Source organism: Saimiri boliviensis, chromosome 13, assembly GCF_048565385.1.
Source record: "Saimiri boliviensis isolate mSaiBol1 chromosome 13, mSaiBol1.pri, whole genome shotgun sequence".
In the NCBI taxonomy this organism is placed as follows: Eukaryota; Metazoa; Chordata; class Mammalia; order Primates; family Cebidae; genus Saimiri; species Saimiri boliviensis.
Window position 1 is genome coordinate 86675056 of NC_133461.1, and position 15245 is coordinate 86690300.

Sequence of the window (15245 nt, forward strand, 5' to 3'; positions counted from 1 at the left end):
TTATCACCTTAAATTTAGACATCAGACAAGGTCAGAACATGTGGATAATTGCTAATAGAACATCTGATACTGATATACAACACTGTAAAGGGAGTTTAAAGGTCAAGAAATCCAAGTTTGAAAATATAGGAATAAAGAATTCTAGAAAGGGAACAATCTGTCTTAAGGTTCTAGTTCACTTAATGGCAATAATGAATTGTGGACTGTTATGACTAATCACACTGGCAGAAGATAGAAGATGATTAAATAATATCTCTGCCCCATGTCTCTAAAAGTGGCCTTCATTATAACACGTATATGATTGTATAAAGGTGGCATTTTAGAACAAAGAAAATCTCTGCCTTTTTTTAGGGAGAAAAGAAAAGCCAATAAAATTTCTAGTGTAGCCAAGAACCAGTTTTTGATTTATGTGTAAAATAAAAGCATACTAATAATACAAACTGTATAAAACCTTAGTGACATTTTATAATTTTCAGAATTCTAAAGGTTACGAAAACAATTGGCTTTGGGAAATAAAAATATTAACTTCTCACATATTACCTAATTAGACAATCATCAAGTCACAGTATAGAATTAAGAGAGTACTTAAAATTTACACTCTCATTGTATAATCCCACATATTACATTAAAAAAACCCAAGTCTCAAACCCCCACATATCTCTAGGCAAATTCCCCACCTACTAACCACTGTCTAAGGAACATTTCTTTTCCAAAAACATTTCAAAATTACCATTTTCATGGGCTTTTTAAACTTACAAACCAAGAATTGTAGTAAAAACTAAGACAGAAAAGGGCTCAGTTAAGCAATAATACAGTAATTTAGGAAATCTCCAAAAAAGGATTTGGTTCTGCACTGTATTCTAAAATGAAATTCAGGAAATAAAACTCTATATGCCTGACTTACTATATATGAAAAAGCACTTTTATCCTCTCATTAACACACAATCTGACTTTCTAATTCTAAATAAACACATGCAAATGTTCTAAAAAAGGATGACATATCTAAGACAAGAGACTTGTAATTTTAGCAGCTAGATTTGTCTACCTGTTTTTTTGATAACAACAGGAAGAAAATAAAAGATATTGGCATAATTAAGGGATCTTGTCCCAATCTCCACTAGCACCCAGAACATTTCACACCTTGTGGCTTTATTGCAACTGGTACATTTAATAAGAATTACTCTGTGCCATAAATGAGAATAATATCTAAATATGGGTATTATTCAATTTAAATCATACAGTTGAGCAACTGTTAATGATTTCTTATATGCATAGCACTAAAACCTAATAAAAGCTTAAGTCTAATTTGCTATCTAATTTAATTTAAAAAAAACAAAAACAAAAACCTGATAATCTAAAAAAGTAGAAGAGTACATTTTGGAATGTTATTGCATTATTTATATTTTAGGAATCCTTTGGTACAATAATAATACTTGAAGAGTGTTCTTAAAAATGCTCTATACATTATAAAGTATACAGTTCTTCCTCGTGTTATAAGTACCCAAAAATAAATTAATAGAATATTAGTAATAATAACAAAAAACTATAAAATCTCCCATTCACATACTTCTGAATTAATTTTCTAAATGGCATATAGTAGATATTTTTCTCACTGAGAGGATAAAATTACGTTTATCAAGGAACAACAGAGTCATACTCAAAGCTTTTGCTATATGCAAAGTGCCAGCCTTGGTCCTGTGCAAAATAAAATGAGCACTAATAAAGAAGTAAAAGAAAATAACACTCATGAACTATACTTTAAGGAACTCCAAATGCATGGAGTAATATAGAAAAGGAGCCACAGGAATTTGGATGATAAATACATTGGTTCTAGCTAAAATCAAGTATAGTCTCCTTTAAGGAAAAGGAAAAATTAATGAGTTCTATACATTTGTGTAGGAGATAAAGCAGGAAGAAGAGATAACTTGTTAAGTATCAGGGATCATGCTCCTTAATTATTATGATTTACTGCACTAGGAATGTGGCCGTCAGAGTAGAAGGGTAAGGAAAGGAGAAAAAGGCTGTGTCAGAAAGCGACTCCTGCTGTAGTAATTTCACATAAGTTCTGTAGTATTAAAATGGTTATGGAAAACAGACATAGGCTGGGCTTGAAACAAGCTCTGTCTAAAAACAGCTGCATTTAACCACAGATAAAAAGGCCCTTTTCTGCACAGTGATAGAAATCACTTTATCTACTTGGAGAATACAAATAAAATCTGGAGTTTAAAGTGCATACAAGAGTGTTAAATTCCCTAGAGCAACTTCAAAACTGAAGGAAAAATGAACAGTTATCATTTAAAAACACTTCCCAAAAGTAAGCAATAGTGCTGAGTAAATCTTTGCTAGTTTATAGCTTGATATATGTAATTTAACCTTCCATGAAAGTAGAAGTCTCTCCCCAAATTACCCAGAGAAACAAAATGCTCACTGGGCCATATAACAATATATGACCTATCTACAACAACAAATTAACATAAATTATATTCCGAGAGACTCAATTCCTTGCCATTATTTTTGGATTTAAATAAAATAGAGAAAAAGTGGGGAAGCACGCAAAAATTTGCTCTGTAAAATTATCACTCACAGAAAAGTCATTTTTTTAAAAAGCAAAATAGTTTAATGTTTCTCAGGGGTACCATTCATCTGGATATTTGCCATAATATTTTCACTGTAAATAATGTTAAAAATTCATTCTTTAAATATCAGGCATAAGACAATTTTACTCAATATTTGCAATGTGCCTTTAAAAACATTTTAGGTTTTTAGACTATGAAGGCCATCTGCTAACATTAAAAAATGAACACTCATTTAAAAAAACCAAGTTTATAGCATAGAGTGCTTTGATTTTCAATGTCTATTAGGTAAATTACTGCAAAACTTTGTAATTACTAAAGGTCATAACGGATTACATCTGAGTCTATCTTCAGCAAGAATACAAAGTGTTCTTACATTCTTTATATATTACCTTACATAAATGTATATATAAAGTATACAGCTGCCGGCTGTATACTTTATATATTACCTTACATTTATGGCAACTGTATAGAATATTCCTCTCTGTTTTAATCTATTTTCTTTCAATATTCCAGAATTAAAACTTAGCCAATACAAATAATAATAAAAGAGCAGAGCTGTTAACACAGATGTAAAACCATCATTAACAGCATTTTCTCAGCTTTAATGGAAAAAGTGTTGGTGTCTAGCAAACAAATCTTCTTCTGCCAAATAAGAAACCAAAAACGGAAATGTCTTAACAAAGATGGTTAACTAGGACACACATATTTCTAGTTTCCATTATCATACACAGAAAATAGCATATGTTGTAATTTTAATCACTGGGAAAAAAAAGCTGCAGTTCCATGCAACAAATAACTTGCAGTGTCTGACATTTAAGAGAAAAGCCTAACTTAAGATCCATGCTTCACCAGTTCTATGAATATGTCACAACTGCCAATAACAGATATAGCAGCATTTCATTTAGAGCAAAAAGATGCCAGTAAAAATAAAGCCATGTAGGTATATGCATATATATATACATATATGCCACGTTCAAAAAATTTTGTGGCAAGGCAATTAAAGAGGATTATATGTAAAATAACTCACCTTCCGCCCATCACTTGCATGGCAGTTCACATTTAGAGGAGTCAGTAAAGCCATTAGTTTTTCTTCATTACCACTCCTACAAAAAGGTAGTAAGTCAATTCCTATAAAATTACAAAGCTTCTTATGAATATTTATGAATAATTTTTTTCACACAAGAGTAAAATATGGGTTTGCTTTGATTTTTTTTTACATGAATCACAATAAATCTCTTTTGCAATATTCAATTCAATTAATATATTTCTAATTAATTCCCATTACTGTATAGTGATATATGTTAGATAATGTGGCTTTCTACATTTTTGTTTTATTTATCTACATAAAGTCATCTTCCTAATTACAAACAAACTTTATTCTGATAAATGAACTAAAACACTGGAGTTAAAAAAGACATACACAATGCTGTAAAGAGCTAATTAATTAAATTATGAATTACCAAGAACAACAACAACAACAAAAAATAGATGAGGATTTTAACATTGACTTTTTGCTCTTCATTCAAGCTTTGCCAGAAAAAATCTTCAGAAGAAAATGAAGATATAGGTATTTAAATACTCCAGTAATACCACTGGGAAAGCTGGCAAACAAGGGTTTGCAGGTACCTTAAGAAATGTTCCAAATAAAATTAACCTTATAATCATCACCATATGAAAGATTTTATTATATACACTAATCATGTAAAATAAAGTATATATTTAGTATCTCCGTAATTGCATAAAATCCAAGCAAGACAATAACGTTATATTTTTTATACTCCTCCACCTGCTCTCCTCCTTCTCTTGCTTAATGCATTATACACACTTAAAATGAATGGAATCACTTACCTAGCAGCTTCTAGGAGTTCGTCTTTCTTGTATTCACCTAGATGATTGCAAAATATCATGCTGTTAGCATTTGGCAGAAGACAGATTAAGAAATGCAGTAGGCAGCAAATAGAGAATTAAATAGAGAAGAACAGAAAAAGAGAGTCCACACCCCGCTGGGTGATGGAGCCGTGACGTTAGCCAGCTTGTGAAGGCAGCATCACCAGTGCCTTGGAGACGGGCAGCAAATTGACGCAGCTTCTTGTCCAATCCTCAGATGAAATAGCTTTCTTCAGACAACCAATGAATGCTAAATCTCATGTCCAGAAACACATTCCCTCTGATAACAGCATGCCAGCTGAAGACAATGTCCCCTCCCCCTTTTCTATTCAGGCTGTCACAGTATACTTGTGAAGCATAATACATCCTGAGACAAAGCAAAATAATATGGCTCTTTAAAGGTACAAATTACTAGGCTTCTAAAAACTGAAGATTTATTGGTAATGGCGTGGAAAGTTAAAAAAAAAACATTAATTACTACTGTTGAGCTTCACAGCAATAGAAAATGCAAATATCAGAACCACGAAGCCTTTGACTCGATAAGGAAGGTCTAGAAATACGTGAACTATGTACCAAATGCCATGAACCTCTTGGAGGCAGTGCTCCAAAAACCAAAACAGTGAATACATTCTTAAATGGCAATAATATTCTAACATGCCATAATCTTAATACTTCATATAAATTTGATACCAAATTTTAACACATAATAAATCTTAAAAATACATTTTTTAAGGAGGTTGAGGTCTTTGAGAATGAGCAGATATCTAACTACTATCTAATTTTTCCTCATTCTGTCATAATGAATTTTAAAAATAAATCAAATGCTGAAAACAGAAATGCAATTAAAAACCGTCCATAACAAATTTCTTAGAGTATTCAAGATCTAACAAACAAATTCCTTTTGCAAGCTCAACTGAAGGACAAGGGATGTTAAATAAGACAGCGTTTGTTCCTTCAATAAATAAAAAGAACAGCCAGGACTATGATTCAGCTATAATACAGTGATTTAGTTTGCTAGATCACTAAAGAAATAATTACACAAAGTATCTTAACAAATAATTATATGAAAGCAAACATTAAGTGTGCACATAGTAAAACATTAGACTAAATGAAAATGTTATCATTCTTTCATGAAATAAGATTAAATAATTTTTTAAAAATCTTATGTGTAAATATGGACTTTGCATTTTGTTCGTTTTGCTACAGAATGCAGAATATTGATGCACATATTACAAAGACACCTGAAGGCTACCAAGCACATACTTAACTGCTATAACCCATTATTAGCAAATATTCTTTAGCTTTAACTTTGTCTTGCCTCTTTGATTAAGATTAGGTTAAAATCTAGAAACTATAACCAGGTATTTTCAAAGTAAAAAGTTGTCAAATACCTATTTTCTCTTAAAGGAACTTTGTATACCAATAAAGTTATATGTTTAAGAATACAAGCTAAAATATACAATTTCATGATCACAGGCCTATATGCCAGATTTTAAACCAAAAGATACCATCATCTCTGACCTCAAGGAGTATTATTAAAGGAGACAGATGAATAAAGAAATGATTAGAGTGTAAAGAAATCTTATGAAGTGCTATAGCGTTTACCAGCCAGTCTAAATGGGATTAATGATTGGAAGGGTAGTTGGAGGTCAAGGAAGCCTTCCAGGAAGAGGGGAAACTTGAGCAGTTTTGAAAGAAGGACAAGTAATCCTCAGGTGAAGCAGGGTCAGGGAGAAGCCACCACAATGAAAGAAAGGAGAAGGGGAATGGCTCTGAGTATCTGAAGTAAAGGACACTCACAGGGGAATGGGTATGGACAAGACAGAGAAGAAGTGGAAATGTCATGAATGTCTCTCTAAGCTAAGAAGTTTGAACTTTACTTTGAAGGTAATAAAAAAAAATACTGCAATATTTTAACAAGGGGAGTGCAAAGTATACTTAAAAATCTGCAAATTTTGTGATTACATAAAATATTTCCATACTGTACTTCAGTAAACTTTTGTTGGAGAGGAAGATGGGCAAAAAAAAAAAAAAAAAGAAAAAAAAAGAAAAGAAGTAAATTCTGACAGTCTATATTTTAAAGTGTAAGTTCCCTGATATACAGTAAAAACACATTAAAATTTGGAACTTAAAGTAGCCACTATTGAAATTTAACTCATAGTGAAACATGACTCCAATAAGTGAGGTAATAAAACTGCAAAGTATTTGGGAACCTCAAAGTTCAAATCAGTCTGCCTACATAAACTTCTCATCAAGCATAGTTTATTAATGTTTTCACCAAAAGGCACATTTTTGCAAAAATGTTATTCCTTCCTGGATAAGCTGATAATAAACCAAAGCTTTCAAAAGGAAATATATAAGTGCATCCAACAGAGTCAGACACAGGTATTACAAATGACTTTCTACTCTTCCTGCTAGAGATCCTGGTACTTTAATCAGCTTTTCTGCAATACATTCTAGCATCCACTATCTGGTGCCCAAGGACCACAATCCATAAACAGCTGAAGCTATTTTTCAAATGCTAGCTTGCAGGAACAGCTAACATAATGAATTTACAGCCCCTCACACTCGCTGATAACAAATCTGAGCTACTTACTTAACAGCCAAAGCACCAGTTCTGTTTCATTTTAGCTGAGAATCTGAAAATATTCTGGCTGAGACTATGGTGCTTTATGGAGCATTTATATTCTTTAATAACATCCAGACAAAGACTAGCAATAGATCAGCCAGAAAGGAAACTAGGCAATTATAGTCAAGATAATAGCACCCAGAAACGAAGAAAAGAGATGGCTTAAAACGTTTTTTTATTAGAATGAAAGTAAATGGAATTTTAAAAAGTAAGCCAAGAAGTTTACTTTCCAAAGTCTAAATTATTTTTTCTGGTAAAATAAGTAATGATATGAAAAATGCAAAGACACACAAAGATACACACACACACACACACACACACACACAGAGAGAGAGAGAGAGAGAGAGGGAGAGAGAGAGAGAGAGACACGAGGTTGTGTTAAAGAGCTATGTTTTAGAATGAAGGAAAAAATAAACTATCTTTTTATTTCTCTGGAGCAGTCAGAAATAGCTTCTCTTTCACTTAGTGTAAAGGCAAAATCACTTTTTTTTTTCTTTCTTTTTTTTTTTTTTTTGAGACAGAATCTCGCTCTGTCATCCAGGCTGGAGTGCAGTAGAGCGATCTAGGCTTACCGCAACCTCCACCTCCCGGCTTCAAGCGTTTCTCCTGCCTCAGCCTCCTGAGTAGCTGGGACTACAGGTACGTGCCAACACATCCAGCTAATTTTTTGTATTTTTAGTAGAGACGGGGTTTCACTGTGTTAGCCAGGATGATCTCGATCTCCTGACCTTGTGGTCTGCCCACCTCAGCCTCCCAAAGTGCTGGGATTACAGGCATAAGCCAACACCCAGCCCAAAATTAAAAGTGAGTAAAAATGAAGAAAACCTATTATCAATAAGTAGATGTCATGATTATTGACTTATCTCAATTTTAACATTTTAAGGGCTTTTGCCCCTTTCTTCAGCAACTGACCAGATCAAAGTAGACAATTTTGTAAAAATAAATTATTTGGTTTTATTTAGATGGAATAGCATGAACCACAAATTCTTAAAGCAATGAGAGGCTAAAAAAGAATTCTGGGCTGGGAATGGTGGCTCATGACTGTAATCCTAGCACTCTGGGAGGCCAAGACAGGTGGATCACCTGAGGTCAGATGTTCAAGACCAGCTTGGCCAACATGGTGAAACCCCATCTCTATAAAAAATACAAAAAAATTAGCTGGGCAGTGGATGCCTGTGATTCTAGCTACTTGGGAGACTGAGGCAGGAGAATCTCTTGAACCCGAGAGTGGAGATTGCAGTGAGCTAAGATCATGCCATTGCACTCCAGCCTGGGCAACAAGAATAAAACTCCATCTGAATTTATTTAAAAAATAAATTCTGACTTCTCTCTTTCAACCATTATGCCTGGTATCCAAACCTATAAGTAACACCTTGCATTGTATAAAAGTGGAGGGGGCAGGGCGCAGTGGCTCATGCCTGTAATCCCGGCACTTTGGGAGGCCAAGGAGGCCAGATCATGAGGTCAGGAGTTTGAGACTAGCCTGGCCAACATAGTGAAACCCCCTCTCTACTAAAAATACAAAAAATTAGCTGGGTGTGGTGGTGGGTGCCTGTAATCCCAGCTACTGGGGGAGGTGGGGGCTGAGGCAGGAGAATCACTTGAACTCGGGAGGCGGAGTTTGCCGTGAGCTGATATCACACCACTGCACTCCAGCCTGGGCAACAGTGCGAGACTCTGTCTCAGAAAAAAAAAAAAAAAAAAAAAAAACGTAAAAGGATGTTATTTGAAAATCACCCTTTCTCCATGTCACCTCACCCCAAAAATCAGGACCACTCTCCTAAGGGATCATCTGTAACATATTCATTTACAGTTAATGAAACTGGTGCCAAGGTAGTTAAACAGATTGTCTTAGGTTTTACTAAATATTATCCATTATCTGTCAGGCCCTGCACTAGTGTGAGCAAAAACTAACAAATGTGAGCTCTGGATAAAGCCACGTAAGCAAAAGGAGAGACTAATAAATAGTAATAACAATCAAACAACTTAAAAAACAATGACAATTATTAGCTTTAAATAGGTTAAATACATAAGTTTAACAAGGCAAAAATTTCCACCATAACTACTTTAAAGCATTTGAATTTACAGATGAGCTTGCAAGCAAAGGCTATTGGACCAAGGGAATTTCAGGAATAAAGAAAATTCACTGGGTCAATTCCAATGATCAATGCATTTTGCATTTCCCATGGCATACCTTAATTCCTGAACTTACTAGGCATCTCAAGGGAAGAAGTATGTAAAGACTTCAGTCAAGAATCTTAATTATCAGTTTAATGTAGGGACTCATGTCACAGAGTGCTAAGTAGTACCATGAATTGATAATTCTGATATAGATGTTTTCTCAACAAGGTACCAGCAAATTAAGAGACGAACTGATTCTTGCAGCTAAACTGACAACGTATATAAAGAATAAAATATTAATTTAGGTGACATATCCCATCATGTTTTCACTAGTAGATTTGAAAATTAAGAACCAGCTATGTGGCTGTGGAAGAAATTGAGCAAAAGCACCAGGAAGTAATCTAATCTCAAGAATCAGAATTAGGTCTTTCTCTAAAAGCAATATTCAAACAGACTAATACTCTGCTATATAAAAACATGGGTCCCAGATACACCTGTATTATTTCACTCTAGGACCTTTCAAGAATATATTCAGAACAGCTGGGGGTAAATTACAAAGTTATCACAGCTCTCAATGCCTTCTTCGTATTTTTTAATCCTATTCAATCTTTCTTCTCATTCTGATACTGGTTTCAAAGTCCATACTACCAATTAAGTCTAGAATCATGGCCAATCTAAACACCAAACATCCATCCTAAACACACTACTTTGTGGTCCTTAAATTCTAATTTTGAACAGAGTATTCTTTTGGTAGAGATCCTTTCCTTATCCCCTAGAATATCAACTGTGCTTTGTACCACAGTTGTAATCTCTACACTGTCCAATATTTTAGCCACTCCCCCCACACATTTAATATATTTAAATGTCACTTATATTTAAATACATTAAAATTATATAAAAATAAAAATTCTGTTCATCAGTCACACCAGCTATATTTCAGGTATTCGACAGGCATAGGTAACTAGGTACCTCCACACTGAACAGTGCAGAGAGACCATTTGCCAGGAGAGCTGAAACTTTTATTGGACCACGAAAATTTGCAGTGTTTTTAATGAGCTTATAAGAAGTTATCTTTTACCCTAATAACCATTTTTTATACTTTTAACTTTCAAAATTATCACTACCAAAACATAGGCTTTCATCTTTTGAGAATAAGTTCTAACTCTGCCATTGCTTTATTTGTGTGGCCTTGGGTAAATAACTTCATCCTTGAGACAGTCTTCATTTTATTGTCATCTGGAAAATGAACAAGTTCAATGATGTCTAAGTTTCAGCTCTTAAATTTCCATCCTGTGTTTGAGTCTCAGTATTGACAAGAAGTTTTTCTAAGGTGGTTTTAATATTGCTTTAAACAGACTTTAAAAAAAAGTTATTTGAGAAAAAAAAAAAAAAACAACCAAACTGTTACAAAAAGTAGCACCTAAAAATTGTACAGTAAGCAGTAAAACAATTTGACCTAACCTGTACTATCTACTTGGTTAACAATTCTAAACGTGTGGTAATGCTTTTGAAGGTAAATAGAAACCAGCTCTTTAAAAGAAAGTTACTTTTTCAATAATTCTAATCTTTACAGACTTGTTATAAGATTTTATTCCAAAGTATGGAACTAGAGATAAACTAAGAAGTTATTATTTGATAAGTTTTCCAACTCTTTAGGAAAATGGAAATGAACCGCCCCCCATCCCTGCACGGCAGCTGAGAAAAAAAATTCCAAAGGTAAAAGGCCCACAAATACCATTCTTTTATCCTGTATTACAATTTTTATGTCATAATTTTGTCATAAAAATTATGTTATTTTATGTCATAAAATGGTAATATATTAAACGTCAACACAAAAACCTCAACCAATGTCCTAAAACATTTTTAAAATACAACACTCATATAATAAAAGCTTTGTAAAAGCTTTATGCAGGATGCAGTAATATGGCCTCTCTTAGTCCAAGTAACATCTAAGATACACATCCCATTTCCTGACGCTTAGCAGGGTTTCCAATCATTTGTACTTGTTCCTGATATGGTATCAATTGTAGCCATCAACATGTGTGTCAATAAATACTCATCAGCCAAAATAAGATGGTATTATCGGATACATACATTCTTTAAATTGGATGTTAAAAGCCAAAAGAGGTGTTGCTCTAGAAGCTGTGTTAACCTGTGGGACTTTCTGCAAAGTGTGACGATACTTTAAAAGAAAACAACCTTTGTGATCACAGTACACATGAAAGAACTTTCTGATATATTAAATAGAAGACAAAAAAGGAGGAAGAGAAGATGGAAGGAGGGAGAGAACTCTCTTTGAGCATGGCAGGTTATGATGCTACATATTCAGTCTGGGAGCTCAGGACATCCACTATTACTTATGCCATCAACTACCTGTGTTAATGGCAGCTGGGACTGGGGGAAGTGGGATATTGGTTTGTTTTTGTTGGTTTGTTTTACTATCACAGTGTCTGCTTCATAAAAAGTGATTTGGAAAAGTATATTCCCTATTTGATTCAAAACAATTTGGCAATAGTTTTTATATTTTGTTCTATTATCAGTGGTACTTTTTCTATAGCCGTCGATCCACACTCCCTTATTTGCAAATACGAAACGCAAAAAGCTCTAAAAACTCAGATGGCAGCAAAACTTGACCCATTTAGGGTACACAGCTACACAGCATAGCTATCATATATTTTACTGCAAAAATATTACTGTTACAGAGTACAGCCCCAGACTCCACAGGGGATGTTTTGTAATACATGGCAGATGTATAGTATCCCCCACTTATTCATGGGGATACATTCCAAACTCCCCTGTTATGTAAGTGGATGCCTAAAACTGAGGACAGTACCTATAGGGTACTATATATGTTTTTTCCGCTAATACATACCCATTAAAAAGTTTATAAACTAGGCATAGTAAGAGATTAACAATAATTTCTAATAAAATAGAATAATTGTAACAATTGCCAATATCACTGTTCTTGTGCTTCTGGGTCATTATGAGATAAAATAAGGATTACCTGCACACATGCGCTGCAATAGCAGCACGCTGAATCTGATCACTGAGATGGCTACTAAGGACTTAAAAGGCAGGGGCTGTAGACAACATGCATCCACTGAACAAAGGGAGGGTTCACGACCTGGGCAGAATGGAGCAGGTCTGTGTGAGATTTCACCACCACACTCAGAGCAGCATGCCATCTAAAACTTATAAATAGTTTATTTCTGGAATTTTTCACTTAATATTTTGGGAGGCAGTTGACCATGGGTCACTGAAATCTTGAAAAAGGAAACTGTGGATAAGGGATGACTACTATTAAACTGCGTCTTTTCTTATTTATTTGTTTTTTGGAGTATAATTTGCACATAGTTAAATTCACCTTTTGAGATGGTTCTATGTATTCTGAAAAACTTATACAGCTATGTGACCACTGCACTTCAAGAAAGGAAACATTTCCATCACACCAAAAAGTTTTGTCAGGCCCCTCTGAAATCAATCTCCTACTCCAATCCCCCTCCATGGCAACCATAGATCTAATTTCTGTCCCTCCAGTCATGTAAATGGAACCACAGTATACAAAAACTTTTGATTCTGGCATTTTTTATTTAGCATAAATGCTTTTGAAGTTTGTCCATATTGTTGAACATATCAGTACTTTGTTCCTTCTTATTGCTAAGTTATATTCCATTATATGGATGTATCTCAATTTGTTTATTCAATCACCAGCTGGCAGACATTTGGGTTGTTTCCAAATGTCTTTGGGTTATTATGAATAAACATTCACAGAGAGTATTTTGTATGAGCAAATGACTTCATTTTTTCTTGGGTAAGTACCTAGCAGTGGGGTTGCTGGGTTATATCTGACGTATATGTTTAACTTTGTTAAGAAATAGCCAAACCATGTCGTTTTTGTAATCTGAATACTTCTCAATTCTCAAATATATGGATCTGCTACCTATAGAAAAGAATAAGGAAAAAAAAAAAGAGAGAGAAAGTTAACTACTGAGAACTATGACAGTACTGCCATAGTCTCACCACTGCAGATATCAACCTTGCCTCATATAGGGGCAATTCATCTGACCTGAACTAATTATGCACATCTTTTAATTCTTTGCTTCTCACTTGTTAGGTTATTTGCATTAAACAACAACAACGAAAAAAGATCCAGAAAATGGTATTTTCTATCTTAGGTTCAGGGTAATAAGCATTCCATATATATTTAGAAATGGTGGTAAACATTTCTTATGAGCAAATTCTACAATAAAGTTCTAGGTAACACATAAACTAAAACCTGACCCTGGAAAAACTGTTACCATCAGCGTCTGTACATCATAGCAAGGCTATTTATGCATGAAGTTTGATTTTATCACAGATTAATCAGCTTTCTAAAAAACAAGAGGAGCAAGAACGTTCTGAATTCTCACCTACCAGACAGCTAATACCACCAACCACTGAAACTTGTATGTATCTAAAAATCTACCCTCTAACAAGTGGTAACTACGCAGACAACTTTATACCAGCATACCCAGAAGAGGAGGAATGACTCAAATTTCATTAATGTAAACATTGCTTTAGGTAGAAATGTTGATACCCTATTTTACTAGGTATTTAAAATAAGAAAAAACTATACAATAAAGCTGACATTAAGAGATGGAATTAAATATATTCAGATAAGAAAATTAATATAAACAGTTGATATGGGGCTTCATGTCCTCTATATACAGGCAACTGTTTCCCAATCAGATAATTTTATGATCTAAAATTGAACATCTCCACCTTCTCTTTCTCCTCTCTGCTACTTCAAATAAAAATATTCTGACTTACACTTGGACAGACTTAAAACAACTTCCCAACGCAAAATACCACAAATGAACTTTTGAAAAAACCACTAACATGCCTTCTTCATTTCCTCAACTTACAAAATGTCCTCCATATTTCTCTGAAATCATATTAAACATTTTCACACATCTCCTTTTCAACTGAACAAAATGCAGAAAGATGATCGAGGTAAAATGAAGCAAGTTAAAACCAAAAGCAAGCATGACATCACAAAAGCCCATAGTATTAACTTTATAATAAGAGAATGGTTAATTATATTTAGTAAGTGAACATTCAACTGCATTGAATCTTTTTTTTGAAGCTAATATTATGCTTAGGGAAAAAAAGCAAAACTGGCTTTATAGACATTATATCTCAATAGCCCTTTTTATAGTCTTTTAGATATAATATTTAGCAAAATTGCTTTTCTTAGAGAATATTTTCCTTAAAATGTCTGAAACTCCTCCTAACCAAAATGCGAACCCTCAATGTCTGTCTTGAAACTGGCTACATAAGAAGCAAAGATTGTTAAATTTTAACCACTAAATTACTAGTTAAAAAAACTATATTATTTAATTAGGTTATTCCAAATTAATGAGTATTTCTCTATATGTAAAGTCTGAATACATCCATTAAGTCCAAGCCGAATCAATTGTGATTTCTCTTATGATTATGTTCACAAAGATTATTGGACAAAGTATTAATCTAAACATAAAAGTAAATATTTTTAATTTTGCCACTCATTGACAGATATATAATATCCCTAGTTACCCATTAACCTAACACATTAAATTACATGTTCTGCTACATTGTAATCCATATAATGCTTTGTCTCTACTTTCTTCTTTCCATTCTTATTGCTATAATTTATTTACTTTTGCTCTTACCCACCTCCTGTAACAGTCCTGTAGCTAATCCCTAAACTAGTCCTTAAACCCTAGTCTCTCTTTTTTTTTTAATTGGTCCCACAAATGCCTTCTCAACATGGAATCCCTAGTCTCTAGCCCTTAATTCAGTTACCACATTAATTTCTGCTTTAATTATGTAGTTTATTATCCTACTCAATAATAATAATAAACAAAATAGTATAAATGCAGGACTCTCCATTCCCACCTTACAAAATAATGTTCAATCCTACAGCCAAATATTAAAAATCCTTTAAAAATATAGACTAAATTTGTTTAAATTTATTACTCAATGTTCCCAATTCCACCTCACCTTCTCAACAC

The 15245-nt window shown here is 33.7% G+C and overlaps 1 protein-coding gene across 4 annotated transcripts in view; it reads right to left on the bottom strand.

The window, feature by feature from the left end:
* The window catches only part of TNKS (tankyrase), a 196608-nt gene that overhangs the window by 94315 nt on the left and 87048 nt on the right, over positions 1-15245 (bottom strand). For all 4 annotated transcript variants that reach the window (XM_074383914.1, XM_074383913.1, XM_074383912.1 and 1 more), the window contains exons 4-5: positions 4425-4461; positions 3604-3679 (exon numbers count right to left, since the gene is read on the bottom strand). In XM_074383914.1, the coding sequence (XP_074240015.1) occupies positions 3604-3679; positions 4425-4461 (113 nt within the window). The remainder of the gene's footprint in view (positions 1-3603; positions 3680-4424; positions 4462-15245) is intronic.